This window comes from Plectrocnemia conspersa, unplaced genomic scaffold (genome assembly GCF_051122295.1).
Source record: "Plectrocnemia conspersa isolate PC_06_02 unplaced genomic scaffold, ASM5112229v1 ptg000009l, whole genome shotgun sequence".
Taxonomy (NCBI): domain Eukaryota; kingdom Metazoa; phylum Arthropoda; class Insecta; order Trichoptera; family Polycentropodidae; genus Plectrocnemia; species Plectrocnemia conspersa.
In genome coordinates, this window is record NW_028277173.1 from 23,630,228 (window position 1) to 23,651,345 (window position 21,118).

Sequence of the window (21,118 nt, forward strand, 5' to 3'; positions counted from 1 at the left end):
TAGGCTTTTATATATACAATGAGGAAAAATGTAGCTAATATTTGTTTGCATATGAGTGACCAGCCTCTTAATAACCGGCTCTGCCCAGATGCAACGTCGAATTTTCTTATGCAACTTTTTTTTAAATTAAGAATGTAGTATTTAATTTGTCTTTGAATAAGAAAAAATATAGTTTTGATTCTTATTAATTGAATAATAATTGAATTGGATAATAATGTGTATAATCGCGGCCATATCTACGATAAGTGCGCTGCGTTGGCAGCACTGGGGCTACGTCTGTCGCCGCTCCGTCCGATACAAGTCGCGAAGTAGCGAGTTTTTTTGGCGATGGCGAAGACTTACGACTACCTGTTCAAGCTGTTGCTGATCGGCGACTCGGGCGTGGGCAAGACCTGCCTGCTCTTCCGCTTCTCCGAGGACGCCTTCAACACCACCTTCATCTCCACTATCGGTGACACCCCGCCCAGACTTTTTCTTAATTATCCTTAATTCGTCACGATTACCTCACCAATTAATCGTCTTGGTCGCAAATTAAAGTTGGCTTTTGTGCTGTGCGACGAAGCGTTTGCTTCCATGGCAACGGTGTCGTTTTTCACATATTCCCTTTGATGTTTCCCTAATACATATATGATGATAATTCGTGCCTTTTTCGATTCAGGTATCGATTTTAAAATAAGGACGATCGATTTAGACGGAAAGAAAATCAAACTACAAATATGGTATGTATACAAAACAAATAATCACTTGGCAACTAACTGTTTTTAACCTTCAAATTCGAATACATTTTTCTCAGTTAATAATTGAATTTATAAATTAAAATAAGTCCCATCACATATTTTAATCTCTCTCTTTAGATGAAGCTATGCAAAACTTGCGTTAGCGCGTTTGTTTTATAGAATACAAAATAATCAATATTATATATTATTTCATTATTGATGAACCATTTCTGTTATCGCAACAAAAAGATTGCCAGATGGATTGTTTCTGCTGTTTAATCATTTTAATGTCAGAGCCGAAAAACTGGCCCACTCTACTTATACAAAACTGCAATGGACCGATTTTTCGGCCCTGCACTTTTAAAACAAATTTATACTTATTCGATTTTTTTTGTCATATGTGAGCTTCTTCAAAATGAAAGGGATACATTTGTTCTATATTAGGCATGTCTAATGTATTTTATGACGTTCCCTACATTTCTTTTTTATGTGTGACAAAACATGTAGCCACTGGCCATTTTTTTTAAATGGGATGCCAGATGAAGTAAAACAATAGCAAGTACCGAAGAGATGTATATCTTTCACTAATTTACACATTTTAGTCATCATTTAGATATATTACCCAAAGCAGATGTCTCGCATTTTTACAAATTATATTCATTACTTCGCCAGTAGTAATAACCACCAATGTTTTATTATATATTCTTATTTTTCTTATCAAATTGTAGCTAGTAACAAATTGGAAACATCCAAATGATTATAAACCAGTAACATATATAATTAGTATGTTTATAAAACTATTTATATTATTGAAATAAACAATTTCAGATATAAAATGTTTTGTAAAATTTAGGCAAATTCAAAAAAAAATTTTGTTTCTTTGTGAAGTGATAAAATAGCTATTAGTTTTTCTTTCATCAACTAATAATAGATTGTAGATTGTTATGAGGTGTATACTTAGCATGACTATTTATATTTCTTAAAAACAGGAACATCTCATTTTTAAGTTATATGTATATTAAAAATAACGCATAAATTATTTTTTTCCTCAAAACGGGACATTACTAATTTTTATGTAATAGTATTTGTATTCAACAAAATACATATATCTTCATAGTTTTTATTTATTAATGAAAAGAACAGGAACGAACACGTGCAAATAAATAATTTATGTGGTCTTACATTATTCTGAAAAACAAATTTTGAGTAGACTAAATATATTCAATAATTATACGAAAGTGTTTGAACAACGACTTTCAGTTGAAACATTCCCAGTGTTTCATTCTGTTACTTTTTTCAGTGTAATGTAGTTAGATATAAATGAATACTCATCAAATACTGTTGTATATTAATTACTATTAATAAATCCATTTTCAATCAATACATCCATTACATTTTGAATTTTTTACCATGTAGATATTTCGGTTAAAATCGCCCATTTAAATATTTCTAATTCTTCACAGAATGAAGTCCATTGCTCCTAACGTTCTTTGTTTATTTTTTTATATTCTTCTTCAACATGACTGCAGCCAATTTCTTGCAATTTTGACATTTAATTATGAACGGAGTGGGGAAAAAGTGCCGTTCTATTTTTGTAAAATATGAATATTACCCCCTTTTATTATTATACACATAATAGAGTATTTGGATTTTTTTTAATTAAAAAAAAAATATATATATATGCATTTTTTTAAATAGTAAAAGAAGATTTTTTCTATTAAAAACGTTTGGCAGTTTTCACATATATAAAGCAAAATCATCTGGCATTAAATGGGACAAGTCAACGTCAAATGTTTTTTTTATTATCGTAGCTGTTTTAAGCTGTTGGATTACTAATGCCTAATTTTATGCAAGTTCAAATTGTGCGCATTGATTCAACTAGTGCCTTTGGTTACTAGTTATCGATTGAAGAAGACATGACCCTTATCTTCAAGGTTTTCGTTTCGAGAACCTTGCACTTGCTTTCTATTTGTTAACGTGTTTTCTCATCAAACATAAAGAAACATTTAGATGTACGGTACTTCGTAGGAAGCCATTGTTGTCATAGATCTCTCAGAAACTGCACAGATCTCTTTGCGCGTACACTTAGGAACTAATATCTTGAAGGGGAACTGCCATTAGCTAGTATGTAATGTTAGATATCATTTGATCTACAGATAGCATTTCAACATCCCGCTATTTATTTTGTATACAAAAAACATCGTCATACATATATTTCTAAACCTTTGTGCTGCATTTACTTTTTTATGTTTAGCGTGCTGGTAAAGTTATGCATTATCCCTTTTTGGATTGTATTTAAAAACAAAAGCCGTTCAAAAATACCACAATTGCGGATAGCTAGGAACCGTTTGGTAACAATAAATTGTTCGTAGTATATAAAAAGATAAATCAAACTGAATTACTGGTATTTCCATTGAGTCAATGCTGGTATTTTGTATACAGCATATTTATATTTACCAAACCATACCGTAACTCAAGATATAGAAACGTGGTTAAATATTATTTTATTTTTAAACGTTTTTCTAAATAAAATGGTTTGATTGAGTAAAACTAACAGTACAATGAAGCAACGCTAGATATGAAGATATATCTGCTGGTGATGCATGTTTTTTTCTAATCATTTCGCTGATAGAACACATTTAAAATCGCAATGTTAAAAATAAATTACATGCTTCCAAATTTATCTTTAATAAAATAACCCATCTTTTTTCATCAATTATTTTGTATCCACTATTTAAATTCTGATGAAATTGAAATTTAGTTTAAAATAGTCAAACAAAATATTCAGGAAGGAATTGTGCAAAATGTATGTCATTCGTAACATACTAAGAAAATATAAAATGCAATTTTGGTCAGTCTCTAAAATACACGAAAAAAATCATGTTGATAATTTCCTTATTCAAAATTCGAAGAGTTAAATAATATTACTTTTATATAACAAATCTGACATTTTATGTCTATCACGTACTAATGATTTTAAAAAATACACTTGCTGTGCTGTGTGTATTATCACTATTTTTCTTATCATTTTCAGGGATACGGCCGGACAAGAGCGCTTCCGCACAATCACGACGGCTTATTACCGTGGCGCCATGGGCATAATGCTCGTCTATGATGTAACTAGTGATAAAACTTTTGAAAATATTAAAAATTGGATTCGCAACATAGAGGAAAATGCCAGTGCCGATGTAGAAAAAATGTTACTCGGAAATAAGAACGACTTAAACGATAAACGTCAAGTGAGCTTACAATAAATTACTTAAAATAATTTCGAACGATGTTAACACTTGTGTAATATCATTTTTAGGTATCTAAAGAACGCGGCGAACAGTTGGCATTAGAATACGGAATTAAGTTTATCGAAACTTCTGCCAAGTTAGCCTCTAATGTAGAACAAGCATTTTTCACATTGGCGAGAGACATCAAAACTAAAGTGGAAAAGAAATTGGTAAGATATTGTTTTTTTTTTAATCTTATAATATAAAATATTTGTGGTGTAGGTTTTTAATAATAATCTTTTATACAAGGCTTTATTTTAAGTAAATTTGTTATCATTGTGGTTTTGATTTAATTGTAACTGCAATTAAATAAGGAAAATGGTTTTGGTACAGGATTTTTGTTTTACATTTTCCTCTTATGTGTAGAATTGTATATCACTTTTTATGTATAATACTAATATGCCATATTTTATTATTAACTAATGTATTTGTTTTTATTTTGCTGGACTTTCTACCGGTAAACAGAAGGTAAATTCTATTGCTTATTATTTATTTGATGCATGTTTTTCAAATATGTACTTAATAATCTTCACAAAAAACTAATATAATGAAAAATATTACAAAAGTAAATTCATGAAGTATTTTTTTTATTATTATCACATATATAATTGTATATATGTATATGATATTCGTAAATTGTTATAGTAAAATTAAAATAATAAATTTATAACATATTAGATTTTTGTAAATAAATCTCTAATTAGCTGCATTAAGGAAGCTTTAAACATCTAATATAATATTAAAATAAATTGAAAATGACTTGATCCATTTTTGTATTGCTCATAGATGCGAATCAATGGCGCCTAATTTAAAAAATTATACGATGAATGTTGTAGCTATGAAGCTTATCGGAAAATATAATAATCGGGCAATGCTTATTCTAAATAATCGTAGACATAGAAAATTTTTATGTTTGTGTAATTATAACAATACAATTACCAAAATAAGTAGTATTTTAATATTTAATTTACCTAAGAAATAATTTAGAAGTTACAGATATTAATATTTTTATTCAGTGTTATTAGTGTGAAATGGTTTATTTTATTTCAATTACTAATTTTTGCTAGACTATTTCACTATAATCGTTATTATAATTTTTTCACGAATTCTGTGTATTTAATATAAATAATGCTATTCTTTTACTTAAAAGTGCTGTTTTTCTTTTTGTTAAAAATATTTTTAGAATTCATATTAAGTAGGCAAAACCAGGCGCGGGCGGTGAGATTCTTTCCATCTTGATAGCTCGCGTGTTAAGTGACGAGAGTGAGTGAGCAATAAGAGCATGCCTTTATCTCTCATTCACTCTCGTTACTTAATACGCGAGAATCTCACCGCCTGCCCCTGAACGAAACATATAATTATCGTATTTTACTAATAAATATTTATTATATACTACTTAAAATATGCATGATATTTTGAGTGTTGATAATACGGTAGCCATGTCAAATAAGCGGCATTTTGAGATTTAATAATTCTTAACGACCATATTTAAAAAGAAAACAATCATTACAAAACATAAATTTACAGAAATACTTAATTTGATGTGTTTAAAGATAAACATATAAAGAAATAGAATAAATAGAAATTAAAAATCACTGTAAAATTGGTGGTTTTTGAACCATTTTGAGATATTTGTAGTAAATATTTCCCATTGTGGTGCAATTTTTCAAAATATTAAAGCACTCTTACTTTGATCTAAAACCAACCTCCATTTTAAAGATTATTTGTAATAAAATAGTTATAATATATCATGAGATGAAGATTTCAATAAAACTTTTGAAAAATAGTAAATATCCCGGCTATATAAGTTAGCTTTTTTAAATGGCAGCTAATTTAATTTGTTCTGCTTGATACTTTACTGATTTAAAAAATAATAAATTTTTAAGCATCATCAATCCTCTGAATGATGTAGTGGCGCAGGTTTCTTGTGTATATGGGGGTCTAGCTTTATAGATGTAGCTCAGAGGCTCCATGGGGATCCATAGAACCCAAATTTCGAAAATTTTTATGAGTCATACCTTATCTCGCCATACCTCTAATTTTAGTCTATCTTTGTTCGGCATTGCATATGTGATCGCCAAATAATATCAGAACTGTCTAAAATCAGTTCATATATTTATTATTCACATAAAGCTCTTGGAATATGGTTGTTTTTTTTTCATAAGTGGTGAAATTTTACGCTCGAGTTTGACATGACATCTTTGCCTTTGAAGAGCCTTCGTTAAAAATAAACATGAACTAAATTGAAATTTTTTCTAGGACGCGAGTAATCCTTCGGGTGTCAAAAATAACGCTGGACAAACACAACAACTCAGAGCGGAGCCTTCGCGTCGTTCCACCTCCTGGATATACAAATGTTCAATACTTTGACCTCGACTACACAAAAACAAGATCCCATCACATAGATCGTCTTTGCGTCGTTGCGCCGCTGCCATGCATCGACTTAATAATTTTTTTAACAACCTTTCTATTGGTGCAATGAATGCGTTCATTACAAGCCAATAAATTCATTAAAACATATGCATAAATGAGAAACTGTGATTATTTCAACTGTCATCTTATTATATAAATATATATGCAACGAATACTTGCGATTACTGTTAGTGTATGACGAGACACTGCAATCCATTCATACCAGTTGTATGTACCAGTATTATGATTTTCGATATATATTGATAGTTTTTAATGTCGATTTACACATTTATTCATTCAATTATCTACATACCAATAATATAATACATTACACAAAGACTTGAGCGCCATTCGTTAATAAAAAAACGATGACGTATTTTTGTATTTGACAATTCATTTTTACGGTGCTTAAAGTGGGGTACTTAATATATACATAAACGTTTGAAAGCGACGGACATGTAATTGACAATATTTATATCTGAAAAGTAGCGACGTTTGTCTAGTAGCATTTTATATATTATATACTTAATAAATAATATAGACAGTAGTAGTGCCATGGTAAACACGCAACGACTATGACAGTTGTTTTATAAATATAATATTTGGTACACGTTCAGCGAAATCTCCATGTGATTGAGGTCAAAAATATTTACATTGATATAGTGTGTCTGTATTGCGATAACACATTGTACAAATTGAACCGTTTGTATAAAGTTTAGCAACAAATTTTCATTTATGCAGGCAGCTATACCTAAATTTTTTCATATTCTTTGAAGATGAGATCTCTTCGTTAATAAAGTGCGGTATAGAATATTGCATTATTAAATGATATGTACTTTGCTTTCAGGCCCCTCAATTTTTCAATCTTGTACAGTGAACGCGTGAACTTAATCTTAAACGGGTCACTGGTGTATTAAACAAGAAAATATCTATTTGTCAAATTTACAGTGGTACTTCTATATAGTTTAAATTATACAATGAATGGTGCATTTATATTAAAAAAATACGCATAGATTTTAATTTAAATGTTAACTATAACATTGAAGGTGTAATTTTCTAGTGTATATCCAAGTTATGATTATTTTGCAATAATTTTTTACTTACTTTTTAATATTGATAAACTTTAAGATATTATTTACTTTTGCTATTTGTTGTTCTCTTCGTATGACATATCAGTTGTGAAAGATGTGATGCAAAGGTGAACCTATAGTTAATAATCACTAACGATTATACTTGGGAAATGTCTATAAAAGAAGTTTTGACTGAAACAATCATAGATAAATCGTACGGCACTGATATAATGTAAAACATTTCATTTATTCTACACGTGCATATTTTTAAATTTCCGTTGCTTAAATTATATACATATGTAACGAAAAATGGCGACAATTCTTTAAAATATTGTTTATCTTTTTATGTTGGACCTTAGGTTATGTTGTGCATTTTTAAAATCTATTTGAAAAATCCATATTTTATTATTTTTTGTTGTTCAGTTGTATGTTGTGAATAGCTTTAATTTTTGTTATATATTTTTCCAACAAATTCACATCGTAACTTTGGTGATTTGTGTTTATTTTAAAGGTCTTAAATTTATTTGGACTCATACCATTTTCAATTTTATATATATACCAGTGATTGTACATTGACATATTAAATAAATATACGTTGTATATGAAAATCTATGTTGGTTTGTTTGAATTCTATTACATTCTTGCGAGTTGAGACTTGTGTCACAGCGTGACAAATAAAACATGTGTAAAGTATTTAATATTAAAATATACTGTTTTATAATGTGCACATTATTGTTTTATTTGGAGATAAATAGTTTTTGAAGTTTTTGCTTCATTTCATGTCGTTGATTTTCCGTCAAATATGCTGTTGGTGCTCTGGTAGGTCCGACTTGAATGCCTGTCAAAATTTCCATTGCTGCTTTCATAGTGGGCACCCATTTACCTGTAACATTTGTTAGTTATAGTCAAATAACTAGAAATAAACAGAATTTTTGTTGTCGCTCAAACTGTTATATTAACGTGATTGCTGAGAATCGAGCTAAATAATACTAATAATTTTGTGAAAAAAAACTTGTAGATCATGGCAAGGTTTATAATAAATAAAACTTACAAAATCTGTTATCATCTAACTTCGGTAGTGTTTGAAAATCAGTTTTCGAATGATTTATTCTACATTTCTTTGTGATAATGGTCAGACTCTAAATTCAAAAGCCATTAGGACGAAACTATTGGTGTACGTGGAAGACATTTTTTGTTTTTAAAATAAAGTGAAATAAGCGATAAGATGACAATCTTGACAACCATACCACAAAAACACCAAACCGATACATCCTGTGTTCTTACAGGTACCTGTATATCCTTCCCGACGAACAACTAATCACAAAACTAGCAAGTGAAGAACATGTCAACAGTATCTTCTACGGGAGCCGAATATATTATTTATAACAAGAATATGTAAAACTATATGGTAAAGTGTTTTTTATTATTGAAAATGCCTTGTAATGTCTAGCTTTAAATACCCTTTCATTATATATTTTACTTTTCTAGATCAGTTCACAAGATGTTTAGTTATTTTTTCAGAAGTTGCCTTGCCCATTACAATAGTAACATGACTAAAATACACGTTAATAGGACTTAACTTAAACAGTTTTATGTTTGCCTTTTTTTGTCACAATAAATATCAAATGTAAAATACTACCGAATGATGTAATTATGTTGATGGCATCGTTAAGTTGCCTTTGCAGAAAACGAGCTTTTGTCAAATCAGTGTTAAATGCGGATTCGAAAATTTTCAAAATCTCAAAACTGATGTTTGACATCATGTTGAATGTAGTTCCGATACTCGAATCAAAGCCAAGAGTAAAAGCAGCTACCAATACCTAAAATCAATCAACGTAAATAATAAATCTTTACTATTAAATTTAAATCATGTAAAGTTGTATAACCTGATCGGCGCCGAGAAACACTGTACAGTCACTTCCACATTTTTCAAGTACCTCATCTCCTACTTTTAGATCAGTAGAAGTGAATTTTAGACCTTTGAATGTCTTGATGCTTTTTTTGGCCTCGCTTACGAGCAAAGGCATATTCACTACAATACATAATGATATCAGGTTTCGGTTGTAATATTTTTTTTTTAAATATGTGAAATGATTGCATATATAATTTTAAAATTTTTGGTGTTTAAATATTAAAATGAAATGTAAATACAGTCGACATTGGTGAATCCAGGATTGTGGTAATACAACAATGGTGTATTCGGAGCAGCATTGCTGATTAATCCCAAATAAGTAATCAACTCTTCAACGTAAGTTGGTTTATTGAACAGATCCGGCAACGTCAGGATAGAGTCTGCCTTTATTTCTTCAGCGTGTTTAGCCTACACAAATGTCATTTAAAAAAAGTTAAAAATTGACATATTTGATATTGATTCTTGTCTCAATAAAACAATCTGGAATACCAATGATATTACGTCCGGAAGTGGAGCACCTCCGACTTGAATCATCACGTGCATTTTGCATCGATGTGCTTCTTTAATCCAAGTCTCTGCGACCAATTTTCTTTCTTTAACACTCATTGACATTCCTTCTCCACTTGTACCGTTAACTATATTAAATATGGAGTAATATGATTTATTAAATATGAAGTGCTATTTGAGTTTGATAAATATTTTGTAATACATACCTAAAATGCCTTTGATATTTTGTTCTTGTAAATAGTTAACATATTTTGGTATAACGCTCAAATTTATTGAATAATCATCTTTGAACGGTGTAAAAACAGGAGGCATTAAACCAACGAACTCCATTTTTTCCTAAAATATATATGTATGTCTGTAATGATCGGCGACAGTCACGTTAATAATAGCAGTGATTAAATAATAATTCAATGTAACATTATGATTACAAATCGGGGTCTTTTTGACCCGTGTATATTAATACATTTATTTAAGTAAAAGATTTTATGTCATGAATCTTTAATGTCACAGAAACATAGCAATTTAACTTGTATACATACACAAATAAGAACTATGGCCGTAATGCCTTTTCTAATAATTTTGATGACCATGTCCTCAATTTTAACTTTTGTTCTTGCAATAAACCGAATTTATGTGCGGTCCAAATTTTTTCTCGTTTATGCGCTTGAAACTCTCACACCAACAACCCATTAAACAATTCTATTTGAAACGGTACAAAAGGTACTTGTTTTTGATGGGCTCATGTAATTAACTACGATAAATAAATATACAACTGAAATATTTTTTGGCGGTATTTGATCTTCATTGTCATAATTTGAAAATTCTTCTTCATTTAATATAAGTTTTAAAAAAGAACATTCAGGAATATTCACTTTGCCATCTTCTTTTGTATAATTATTATTATTGTTTATTTTAATTTTATGTAAACCATTACATTTCATTTCAACATTTAGAACTTATTATTGTTCATATTACTCTTCACTATGATAGTCGATGCCTACAGACAAGATTATTCCTTATCTCTTTGTTCTGGGTTACGCAGCGCCAGTTGCTGATGCTGAGAATTTAAAGGTATTTTTATACTATGTCCAACCAATACAATCGAAATTTGTCTGCGTTCCAATTACCCTCAAGCTTATTCAAGGTAAGCCGCTTTGCATACTTAAAATCATACATGTAAAAAAGATGTCCTAATAATGCCAGGTTCACAATACAATTTATATAAGCTGTTATATTGATGCTATCAAACATCATCCTTGCAATTTACAAAACATTTATGATTTTTTCAACGATTTCGAGAGGCGTCAACATCGACTATACATAACTAATTGTGCAATAAAATTTATACAAGACAGATTCACAAAGCCTCTCATTGACTATTAAAGTCACACACCACTTGGCACAAAAACCATAAACTACCTAATATGATGAAAGGAAAAAATGCATCGCTCTTTTTCATAACAATATTAATATGTCAGTTGTATGTTTAATGTATTACATAAATACATTTTAGTGCTAATAAAAACAAAATATGAAATTAACCAATAAAATATATACTGAACATTATTATTGTTTTTTTACAATTATAATATAGTATGAATATAATAGTAGTGCACACACCTCACCTAGCGATAAATAAACAAAGGTCAACACTATCAATTCAACCATACAAAGTATCTAATTTATTGACATTGTATGTATACATTATGGTACATTTTCAATAATGGATGGGAGGAGTTTTGGCTTTATCATTATTTTTTGTTTACAAATTTCATAAATTGTATATATACACATTGAGAGAATCACTTATGACCATTATTGTTCCGTAAAACTTTCTAGTATAAAATAGTGTGTTGTATTGTAAATAATGTTTATTATATTGTTTATTTCAATTATATTGCTGCAAATAGTTCATAATAATAAATATGAAAATATCTATAAAGAAGAAAATTTATGGAATGAATTGAATTTAAACATAACAGAGCTGCTCAAGATAACTAAATATGGATGTGTAATTGAAAATGATATATCAAAAGATGAGTTGTTAATGTATAAAATGAAGGATTTTAAATCATTATTAATGAACTACTTATATGATTTACAACAAATTCCGATTACTGTGTCAACAACTAAAATGATAAGCTCCAATAAGAGGAATGCTAAAGTTAATGAATTAATATCTAAAAAGCAAATAATTTTCCTAATATTTGCATCATTGGTTGAATTGAATACATATTCAAATGATACAAAGACATCTATATTTAACAAATCGCAAAGATCTTACTTTATCATATTCGTATTGAATGAAATACTTGATGGTCTAAATTGTTTAGACGAATTCTTTATAGATATATTCAAATATAGAATTGGTAAAGAATACCATCAAATTTGGTTAAACTTCGATTTAGTTGAAGTTTTAATAATATTTCCTAACTTGTGCGACCGTGAATTAATTACAAGATATGATATTGTAAGAACATTCAAAACTCTTAAATATGATGAAGGTGTGACAATCTTAACAAATGACACTGAAGTTTTAACTCACGAGTACAATGATTACAATCAAATGCCAATAAAGATCAACGTTTTTGAACGAATCCCAACATTAATGTATTCCATGCCCGTGAGCTCCAGAGAGGCATATGAAAAAGACGTTAAAGGATTTGGTAACATCGGTGGATTAGACGGATACGGTATTGTAAATATGATTAAACGGTTAAATTTTAATGCAACCTTGTTGGAATCAAAGGACAATGGAACATATGGTTATAGAACATCTAACGGCTCTTTTAATGGGAGTATGGGTGATTTGCTTAATCATAGAATGGACATTTCAATGAATATTCGCTTTCTAAAATTATACGACACTGATGAATATGATGCAATGGACCCCGTTTATTTTGACCAATTTTGCGCATTAACGCCAAAAGCTCTGTTGCTTCCTAAATGGTTGAATGTGTTCTTTGTCTTTAACAAATCTGTTTGGGGCTTAATATGTGTTACTATTTCGTTGTGCGCAATATTATGGTGGTTTATGAAGAGTAAATATTCAAAAACAAAAACATCATATACGGGATTTTTTCACTTACTGGATGTATTTCTACTAATGATATCGTATCCTTTAGTAGCGATACCAATAATTAACCATGAGAGGCTTTTGATCATTTCATGCTTAATTTTTAATTTGATACTGACAAACTTATTTCAGGTGTGTATATGTTTATTTATTGTATAAGGCACACATATTTATACAAAAAGAATATGAATTATTATTATATTATAGTATCAGTAGTTAAAAATATGTATTTTACACATCTAATAATAATAATTTAGTTATTTTTGTATCTTTTAGGCATACCTCACAACAGCTTACAGCACAATAACGCACCTACCAGATATTAAAACATTAGAAGAATTAGACCAATCAGGATTGAGAATTGCTACAAAGAATGATGACATCTTCGGAATTAATGTTACCGGAGTAGCAAAACGTCTGTCAGATAAAATAGATTATAATCACCATGAGTCCATGGACACTGCTGCTGCTAAAAGACACGTTGTAGTTGTGCAAGTAAAACTGGATGCTCAACTTTTAATAAGACTAAAATACAGCTATAGCGATGGTGAGCCGATGTTACACATTGTAGAAGAATGTCCTAGAAGTTATCATTGCTCTTACATAACTTATAAAGGCTATCCATTTACTAATAGAATAAACAAATTTTTTCAAGCTACTGTGGAGGCAGGATTGAATTATAAGTGGTATTACGACACTCAATTTTCTCTTTTATTGAAAATTCGCCAATCGGAGAGCGATATTGAAATAGCGAAGATGTTAACATTGAAAGATTTTCAAACAGCTTTCATATTGTTAATACACGGTCTTTTACTATCGATTGCTGTATTTTTTTGCGAACATATATACATTAGATTAAGAAGAAGACCTGAAAGGAATAAATCTATAACCATTTGTTAAAAAAATTAAAAATAATTTGATGTTTTAAAAAGTTGTAAAATTAAAAACATAACATTACGCTACAGCCCTGATAGTAGGTGTTGGAACCAATTTTTATGAAGGTCATGCATGACTGAACCTCAAATATTTTAATGTTGCTTCGATAAGGTGAGATTTAATGTATTAATAAATCCATAATAATTATTAATGAAATAAACATATTTTTTTATGAAATAAACATCTTATTTTATCTTAATCTTAAAGTATATTTAATATTAAAAAAAATACTTTGGCATGCGAATGGGGGCGGATGGCAATTAGGCACAGATTGATCAGCTGCAGTAGTTTTTATTGAAATACATAATGTTACAAGTTGGAATATAAACGGTGCACGAGTCAGCACCGGTCGTTGTTCATCCGTTCAAGTCAACCAACAGAATGTGCCGTCGTCACGTCAGTGTTACCAAAGTGCTGCCAAGTTTTGGCCATAATAAAACTTATATATCAGGCGCGGGCGGTGAGATAATTTCCTTCTCGATCGCTCGTGTGTTAAGTGACGAGAGTGAGTGAGAGATAAAAGCATGCAGTCAGAATTTGAAAAAGTTTTGAATTGCTCTTTTTTGTCCTCAAACAAAAAATCCGAAATGATTTTTGTTCAAGCTCCCGTAGCAATCTGTTTTCTTTTTTAAGAAGAAATTGATACGGGAGCTTACTTTTTTAAATAAAATACATATAAAGAAAACATAGCACTAAATGACATTTTTATAACTTTTTACTGAAATCTGGAGTTTTTCTAGTAAATGGTAATTTTTTATTTTACACGTGGAGTATATCCGCCAACCCACTAAATTAAAATTTTGGATCGAAGTGTATAGATATTTAACGCAGTAAATAAGTTAAAAGGGTTACCTTAATAAGTTTCACTATTCCGACCTTAGGATTCGCTAAAATATGGAGCCAGGTCTTCTCAATCGATACAGGGAGTCTTCTAATCAGTTCACAAGGTGAAGACGAGATTGCGCCTAGCAGCTTTAGGAAACTGTAAAAAGTATGGTAAGGGGACGTCGAGTAATCCGATCCCTCACTCCTAACATTTTGTTACTGTATTTGTGACATTGTGAGATTAGCCTTTATATTGGTTTACTGAAATTTACACCCACCTTATGTAGAAATATATACTCTAAGAATGAACTATTAGAAAACTTTATTAGATACATTAAAAAATATTGAGATTAAAGTTAATAAATAAATAACAAAAAACAAACATGAAAAATAGTTTATTAATAAAAATACATAATATAAAATGCAACGATCCGAGGGTTACGCTATCTGTAAATGTTATCATATGCGATAACATTGTTTGCTTGTTTTTACGACATTAAATAAATATTATTTTTTTATCACACCGTTAAGAACGCTAAATATATTTTATTTATATATAATATGCAGTTGCTAATTCAATACTTTTCACTAGAATGCTAAATGCGAGAACATCACATATGCACATGTTAATAAAAAAGCAAAATCATATATAACGTCGGCTGAGTTCAAAGCCATGAAAAATAATGTAATTATAAAATTAGTATGAATGATTTTTTTATTTAACTTTAATGAAAAATAAAAGATACTAAAATCTAAACTTTTCGGCCGCTGTTTCACGCTATGTGCTCATAAATTCGCACTATACGAGATCGAAACTTTCTTTTCTGTTAGTGTATCTCACCACTAATTACACAATATATATTTATTTGATATCTAATTATTTCAATTTAGGCGTTTTAAGAAATTAGAAATATTCATCAGATAAAAAACATAAGAATGAATGTCAGGCATTGTGTTTCGTACATTTTGGAATATTATTATTAAATTACCAGTGACTCATTATAATATAAAAATATTTAGCTTTTTTTTAATGAAAAATAAATGCTAAGCTATTGTATATAAAAATAAAAATAAGTATAAAATTGGCAAAACAAACAGATCCTTAGTAAAAATGCATTTTTTTGTAAATATTTTGCTTATAACTTTAAATATTGTCACATTTTTCGGAATATATTTATAAAGTACATATTTATTTTATAATTTTTAACATTGAGCACACATATTTTAAAATGGTTTTTCATGCCCTGTTATTGGTTCTTTCTTTTTATCAGAGGCCATTTTTTAAAAATTATTTTTGGCTTAGGTTTTTTTAAATTAATGTCTTAAGAATCTTTTCAGTACGTGGTAAGTTGAAGACATTCTTTTAAGTTGAATATCTTAAACAAAAATAAAAAACGAAAAACATGAGCCAAAAATAATATTAAAAAATGGCCCCTGATAACAATAAGTATCTTTCATTTTTAAGCTAGTTATAAAATGTAATAACGCTATAAGAAGAAATGGAGCGAGTTCTTAGAAATGCAAACATTATTAACAATTTATCAACCACTTTTATTCAATGTCAACATATTGTCATTAAATTGTGAGTTTATTGTCATCAATTGGTCTGAATTGAAATAATAGCATATTTTATTTATTCACACAAGAAATAGACTTTATTTTTAATATTTATACAATAGCAGGAATCAATAAGCCATAAAATAATATGAACAGTTTTTTTATATAGTGATAGAAAAATATAAAATAAAATCATTCGTTGAATAAATTTCAATAAATTGTATTCAGCAGGTAAATTTTTTAAAATCATGTAAAAATAAAAATAATTCAATAATTAAAGTACTTCCAAATTCGTGCGAGAACTAGTAAACGTAAATATCACACAAACAAATTGATAATGTTGAAATTAAGTGATTGGTGTTAAATTTGACTTTGGTTTTGATTTTGAAAATTTGATGGATTTAATCAAATCGTATATTGGTTTCAGACGAGAAGGAGGAATTGCTTCTTGCCAATGTCCAGAACGATGAGCTATCGCTTTATATTGAGCTCGTTGTAGCACCGTCGAATAATTGCTGCTGACAATCCAAGGCGTCCACCAAGTGTCTTCAGAAGAATATTTATCTACATTGCTCATGACTTGACCCAATCCTAATTCTACAAGGCGCTCTCCTAAATCGACATCTTCAGTCTTTACGTTTCTTTTCTTTTTTTTCATTTCTTCAGCCTGTTGAAATAAGTTTTTTAAATTACACGCAATTCTATGAACTGTTCATATGATGGCCATAAATGTAACTTTGCTTCCACCATTTTAATACATATGCTACGAAAATCTCACACCTTAAACTTTTAAGTAGTTATTTTGTACGCCTGAATTTAAAAAATATAATGCTGCGTTGATTTGGCAATGAACAAGTGTGTCTGAGTATTTCTGACTCTCGTCTACGTCACAACCAAGGGCAGTCGGTGTGTATGAACTGTGCTATATTTACTGGTGGAGTGCGTTTATGTCATAACCTAAATATATAATACCTAAAATAAAAAATAGTAAAAAAGTTGAAGAAATGAGACCAATCAACATGCTACCGTGTATAGAAAAAATAATAGAAGAAGTAGTAATCAAACAATTAAAGGAATTTATTACTTCTCAAAACATAATATGTGAACAACAATCGGGATTCAGAGAAAAGCATTCCACTGAAACTGCATTACAAGTAGTGATAAATGATTGGCTGTTGGCTAAGGATACAAACAAAATCATTGGAGCAGTTTTCTTGGATTTCAAGAGAGCCTTCGAAACAATAGACAGAGAAATAATGTTGAAGAAATTGGAGAGTATAGGTATAAGTGATATAGTTTTGAGATGGTTTAATAATTACTTATATAAAAGAAAACAAAAAGTTAAGATAAATAATGTATGTTCTGAAGAGAGGTTAGTGTATTATGGAGTACCACAAGGGTCTAAATTGGGACCATTGTTGTTTGTTTTATATATAAATGATATAGTTAATAACGTAAGAAAATGTAAAGTTCATCTATTTGCGGATGACACATTGATCTATTGCATGGGTGATAACATTGAAGAAGTTGTGAGTAATTTGAATGATGAATTAGGTGTGTTAGAGATATGGTTAAAGAATAATGTACTTAAATTAAATGAGAATAAAACTAAATGTATGTTTATTAATTATAAAAATGTGTTAGATGATAGTACCAAAATAGTAATAAATAACTCTAATATAGAAATAGTGGATAATATAAAATATTTAGGAGTAATTGTTGATACAAAATTAAACTTTAAAGAACATTGTAATTACATATTAAAAAAAATTAGTAGAAAAATAGGTTTATTATCTAGATTAAGAAATATATTAAGTATAAATACAAAAAAATTAATTTACAATAGTATAATATTGCCCCATTTTAATTATTGTGCAACACTATTAAATATGATGAATAAATTAGATAAACAAATGTTGCAAAAACTACAAAATAGGGCAATGAGAGTAATCTTAAATAAAAATAGATTAACTAATTGTAAAAGTATGATTGATAGATTAGAATGGTTGAATGTTCAAGAAATATTGAGTATGAATGTTTTAGTATTTATATATAAGTTAGAAAATAATATGTTACCACACTATTTTAATAAGTATTTAATAAGAAATAAAGATGTACATAAATATAATACTAGAAATAGAGAAAATTTAAAAATAATTAAGTATAAGAAAACGAGTACGGCTAGGGGAATTATGTACGGAGGTTTTAATTTATATAATAGTCTTCCAAGAGAAATCCGAAACAGCAAAAATATAACGGGTTTTATAAATGGAATAAAAAAACACCTTCGTACATATAGAAATAAAATATTATAATATTAAGTCTTTATTATTGTATATTTTTTCTTTCTGTTATGTATTTTTTATATATTTTTATATATGTTTACTAAATTTGTTAGATGTAAAGATTAGCTATTAAGCTAAATAAATTAATAAAAAAAAAAAAAAAAAAAAAACATAACTCCAATTAAGTTTGCAATGAGGCTATGGAAATAAATGTGTAAACAACAGCGAGTATTAGGTATAATCTAGGGCAAAGAGTGACTTTTCATATGGATGAAAAATGCACACCACTCAATTATTTAATATTTATTCAAAAATATCACAAACTAATTTCTAATAAAAAATTCAATGTTAAAAACCGGACACATCTTAGCCAATACAGACCAGAAAATTCTAGCTAGCGATTTTGTACATTGAATGAACTCACTAAAAATGTGATTAAGAATTTTAAAAATAATCCCCTCCTCTTATGAAATACAAATGATATTTTCATCTCAACTCACGTAACCAGCTGTGGAATCTCAATCATTATAAATATTTTCGTACAGTACATATTAATACAATCAGACTGAAAATTATGTCTTATTGGTGTTAAACCCAACGTTCAAAGTAAGCAATTATGGAGTTAGTAAATTTACACTTGAGGCCATCAGAATTTTTATTCAATACTAACATTTTTATTCACAATCATTGTGATCGGTAAATGCAATGTTATCTGTGATGATAAAATTTCATTTTCACTTTTAATAGGAATGACCGTTGCCTTACTTCCAACAGCTATGCACTGTAACCAACTGAATGTATTAGCTCCAGTCGGTTTCACACCCCACACCTACAATAAATCAAATCAATAAGCACAACCATAAAATTGGATACTTATATTTCGGTATATATCTCACCTGAACTTTCATTGGAGCTTTGTTTGAATGCCATAGTGGAATTTTAATAAGGGGAGCATGATCGAACAGTAAACGGGTCGAAGTAGTAGTATTTTCGTAACCAACTATGCGACCTTTCAGAGGTTCTTTGTGTTTTAAGAAATGTTTCGGTATATCGTAAGCACGGGAAAATTTACTAACCTAAGAATCAATAAGTGGTTATCATACTGCCATCACATTTAATACGTTAAAAATAATGACAACTAATCTCACCGGTCGAACAATATGAATTGCGTATGCCAATCCTATCCCGGCGATTGTATATATTCCGATCTATAAATATGTATGTATTGTTTATTTATTTAATTCGTCAGATTCGTATCGATTTGTGATTATCGCTTTGATTACGTAAAAAGCTGTTCATTGAATTGATGATATTTCATCCGTAACGATTGGGAAACATTAAGATTGTTTGTGAGATAATCAAATATGAACTTTACCTGAACTCCTCTGGTATTTTGCTCAAGAGTAGATATAATATTGTCGGTAATAGTTTTATCCGTATTTTCCATGGTTCATTCGGCAATTTAAGGTCCAATGTGTAAATTTATTTACTTTTCAAATTACACAACAGCACGTACCCCGGCAAGGCACTTGACAGATGAGTGTTGCCAGTGTGAAGGAATGTGACCTTTCAAACTGTCAAATGAGTTGTACAAATGCAGCAGTGATCAACGATCATTTTGACAGAAATTGAATTAAGAATGGACTATATTTATGAGGTCAGTATTCAAGTAAGCTTTTGGGCAGTATTTAATGTTAGATGATCAATATTTATATTAAATAGTCAGTATTTAATATCAGATGGTCAGTATATAGGTACATATATTAAATGGTTAGTATTTGTATACGGTGACCAGATATACTCTTAAAAAATGTTGTCTTTCTTTGTCCTCCTTGAATAAAAATTCCAAAATGACCATTTTTTTGAGCTCCCATATTAATTTCTCCTTAAAAAGATAAAGGGAACAGATTGCTACGGAAGCTAAAACAAAAGACATTTCGGATTTTTTGTTTGAGGAGAACAAGTTGCTGCGGAAGCTAAAAAAATGTCAATTCAAAAATTTTTCAAATGCTGACCGCATGATCTTATCTCTCACGCAGTCCCGCTGACCACATGATCTTATCTCTCCGCCCGCGCCTGATGTGTTTTATTATGGCCAAAACTGGCGGCACTATGGTAACACTGTCAGGGCCGACCCGAGGGGCAGGCAGTACAGGCGATCACCTGGGGCGCTAGATGTTGTGGGGCGCTGTGATACCAAATAAAGTCGCAACATTCACTTAAAATTATCAAACAATATTGTTGAAGAATATAATCTGATATTATTTGCCGCGCTGAAGCAATAAAAACATACATATATTATTTCTATTTGATACAAATTCAAGAGGGTGGAAGCCGCGAAGTCGGGCTGTTGAAAGATTAACAGTATGGAGAGGAGAACAACGACGGCGCTCTTGACCTTGCTGACATCGTTTGTAGCTGTTAACAGGGTTCCGAGGTACATGAAGTCACTGACACACTCAAAAGTGTACTCGTTCATTTCGAGATTTTCAGGACACTGGCTCCTCTAACTTGGCATAACCGACATATTTTGTATTTGTTTCA

At 29.6% G+C, this 21,118-nt stretch overlaps 2 protein-coding genes across 4 annotated transcripts; one reads left to right on the plus strand and one right to left on the minus strand.

Moving 5' to 3' along the window:
• The first annotated feature begins 243 nt into the window (after nt 1–243).
• Rab8 (RAS oncogene family member Rab8) lies at nt 244–8,203 on the plus strand. The gene is made up of 5 exons (XM_088193705.1): nt 244–451; nt 659–719; nt 3,751–3,955; nt 4,024–4,164; nt 6,254–8,203. Exons 1-5 carry the CDS (start codon nt 328–330, stop codon nt 6,362–6,364), a joined length of 642 nt encoding a protein of 213 aa, XP_088049831.1. The 5' UTR covers nt 244–327; the 3' UTR covers nt 6,365–8,203.
• LOC148232317 (N-acetylneuraminate lyase) lies at nt 8,165–20,215 on the minus strand. 3 transcript variants are annotated; one of them, XM_088193702.1, is made up of 7 exons: nt 19,950–20,215; nt 10,102–10,231; nt 9,878–10,023; nt 9,628–9,796; nt 9,363–9,508; nt 9,116–9,296; nt 8,165–8,359 (listed from the first exon to the last, which is right to left on the minus strand). In XM_088193702.1, the coding sequence occupies exons 1-7, from the start codon at nt 20,019–20,021 to the stop codon at nt 8,214–8,216; spliced, it is 990 nt and encodes a 329-aa protein (XP_088049828.1). In that variant the 5' UTR covers nt 20,022–20,215; the 3' UTR covers nt 8,165–8,213. The 3 variants fall into 3 exon arrangements, with proteins under 3 accessions (XP_088049828.1, XP_088049829.1, XP_088049830.1); XM_088193703.1 differs by lacking the exons at nt 8,165–8,359; nt 9,116–9,296; nt 9,363–9,508; ... (1 more) ...; nt 9,878–10,023; nt 10,102–10,231 and adding exons at nt 15,113–16,956; nt 19,245–19,403; nt 19,471–19,650; nt 19,723–19,782 and having other exon boundaries at nt 19,950–20,133; XM_088193704.1 differs by lacking the exons at nt 8,165–8,359; nt 9,116–9,296; nt 9,363–9,508; ... (1 more) ...; nt 9,878–10,023; nt 10,102–10,231 and adding exons at nt 15,113–16,956; nt 19,245–19,403; nt 19,471–19,650; nt 19,723–19,865 and having other exon boundaries at nt 19,950–20,131.
• Nucleotides 20,216–21,118: the final 903 nt, after the last annotated feature.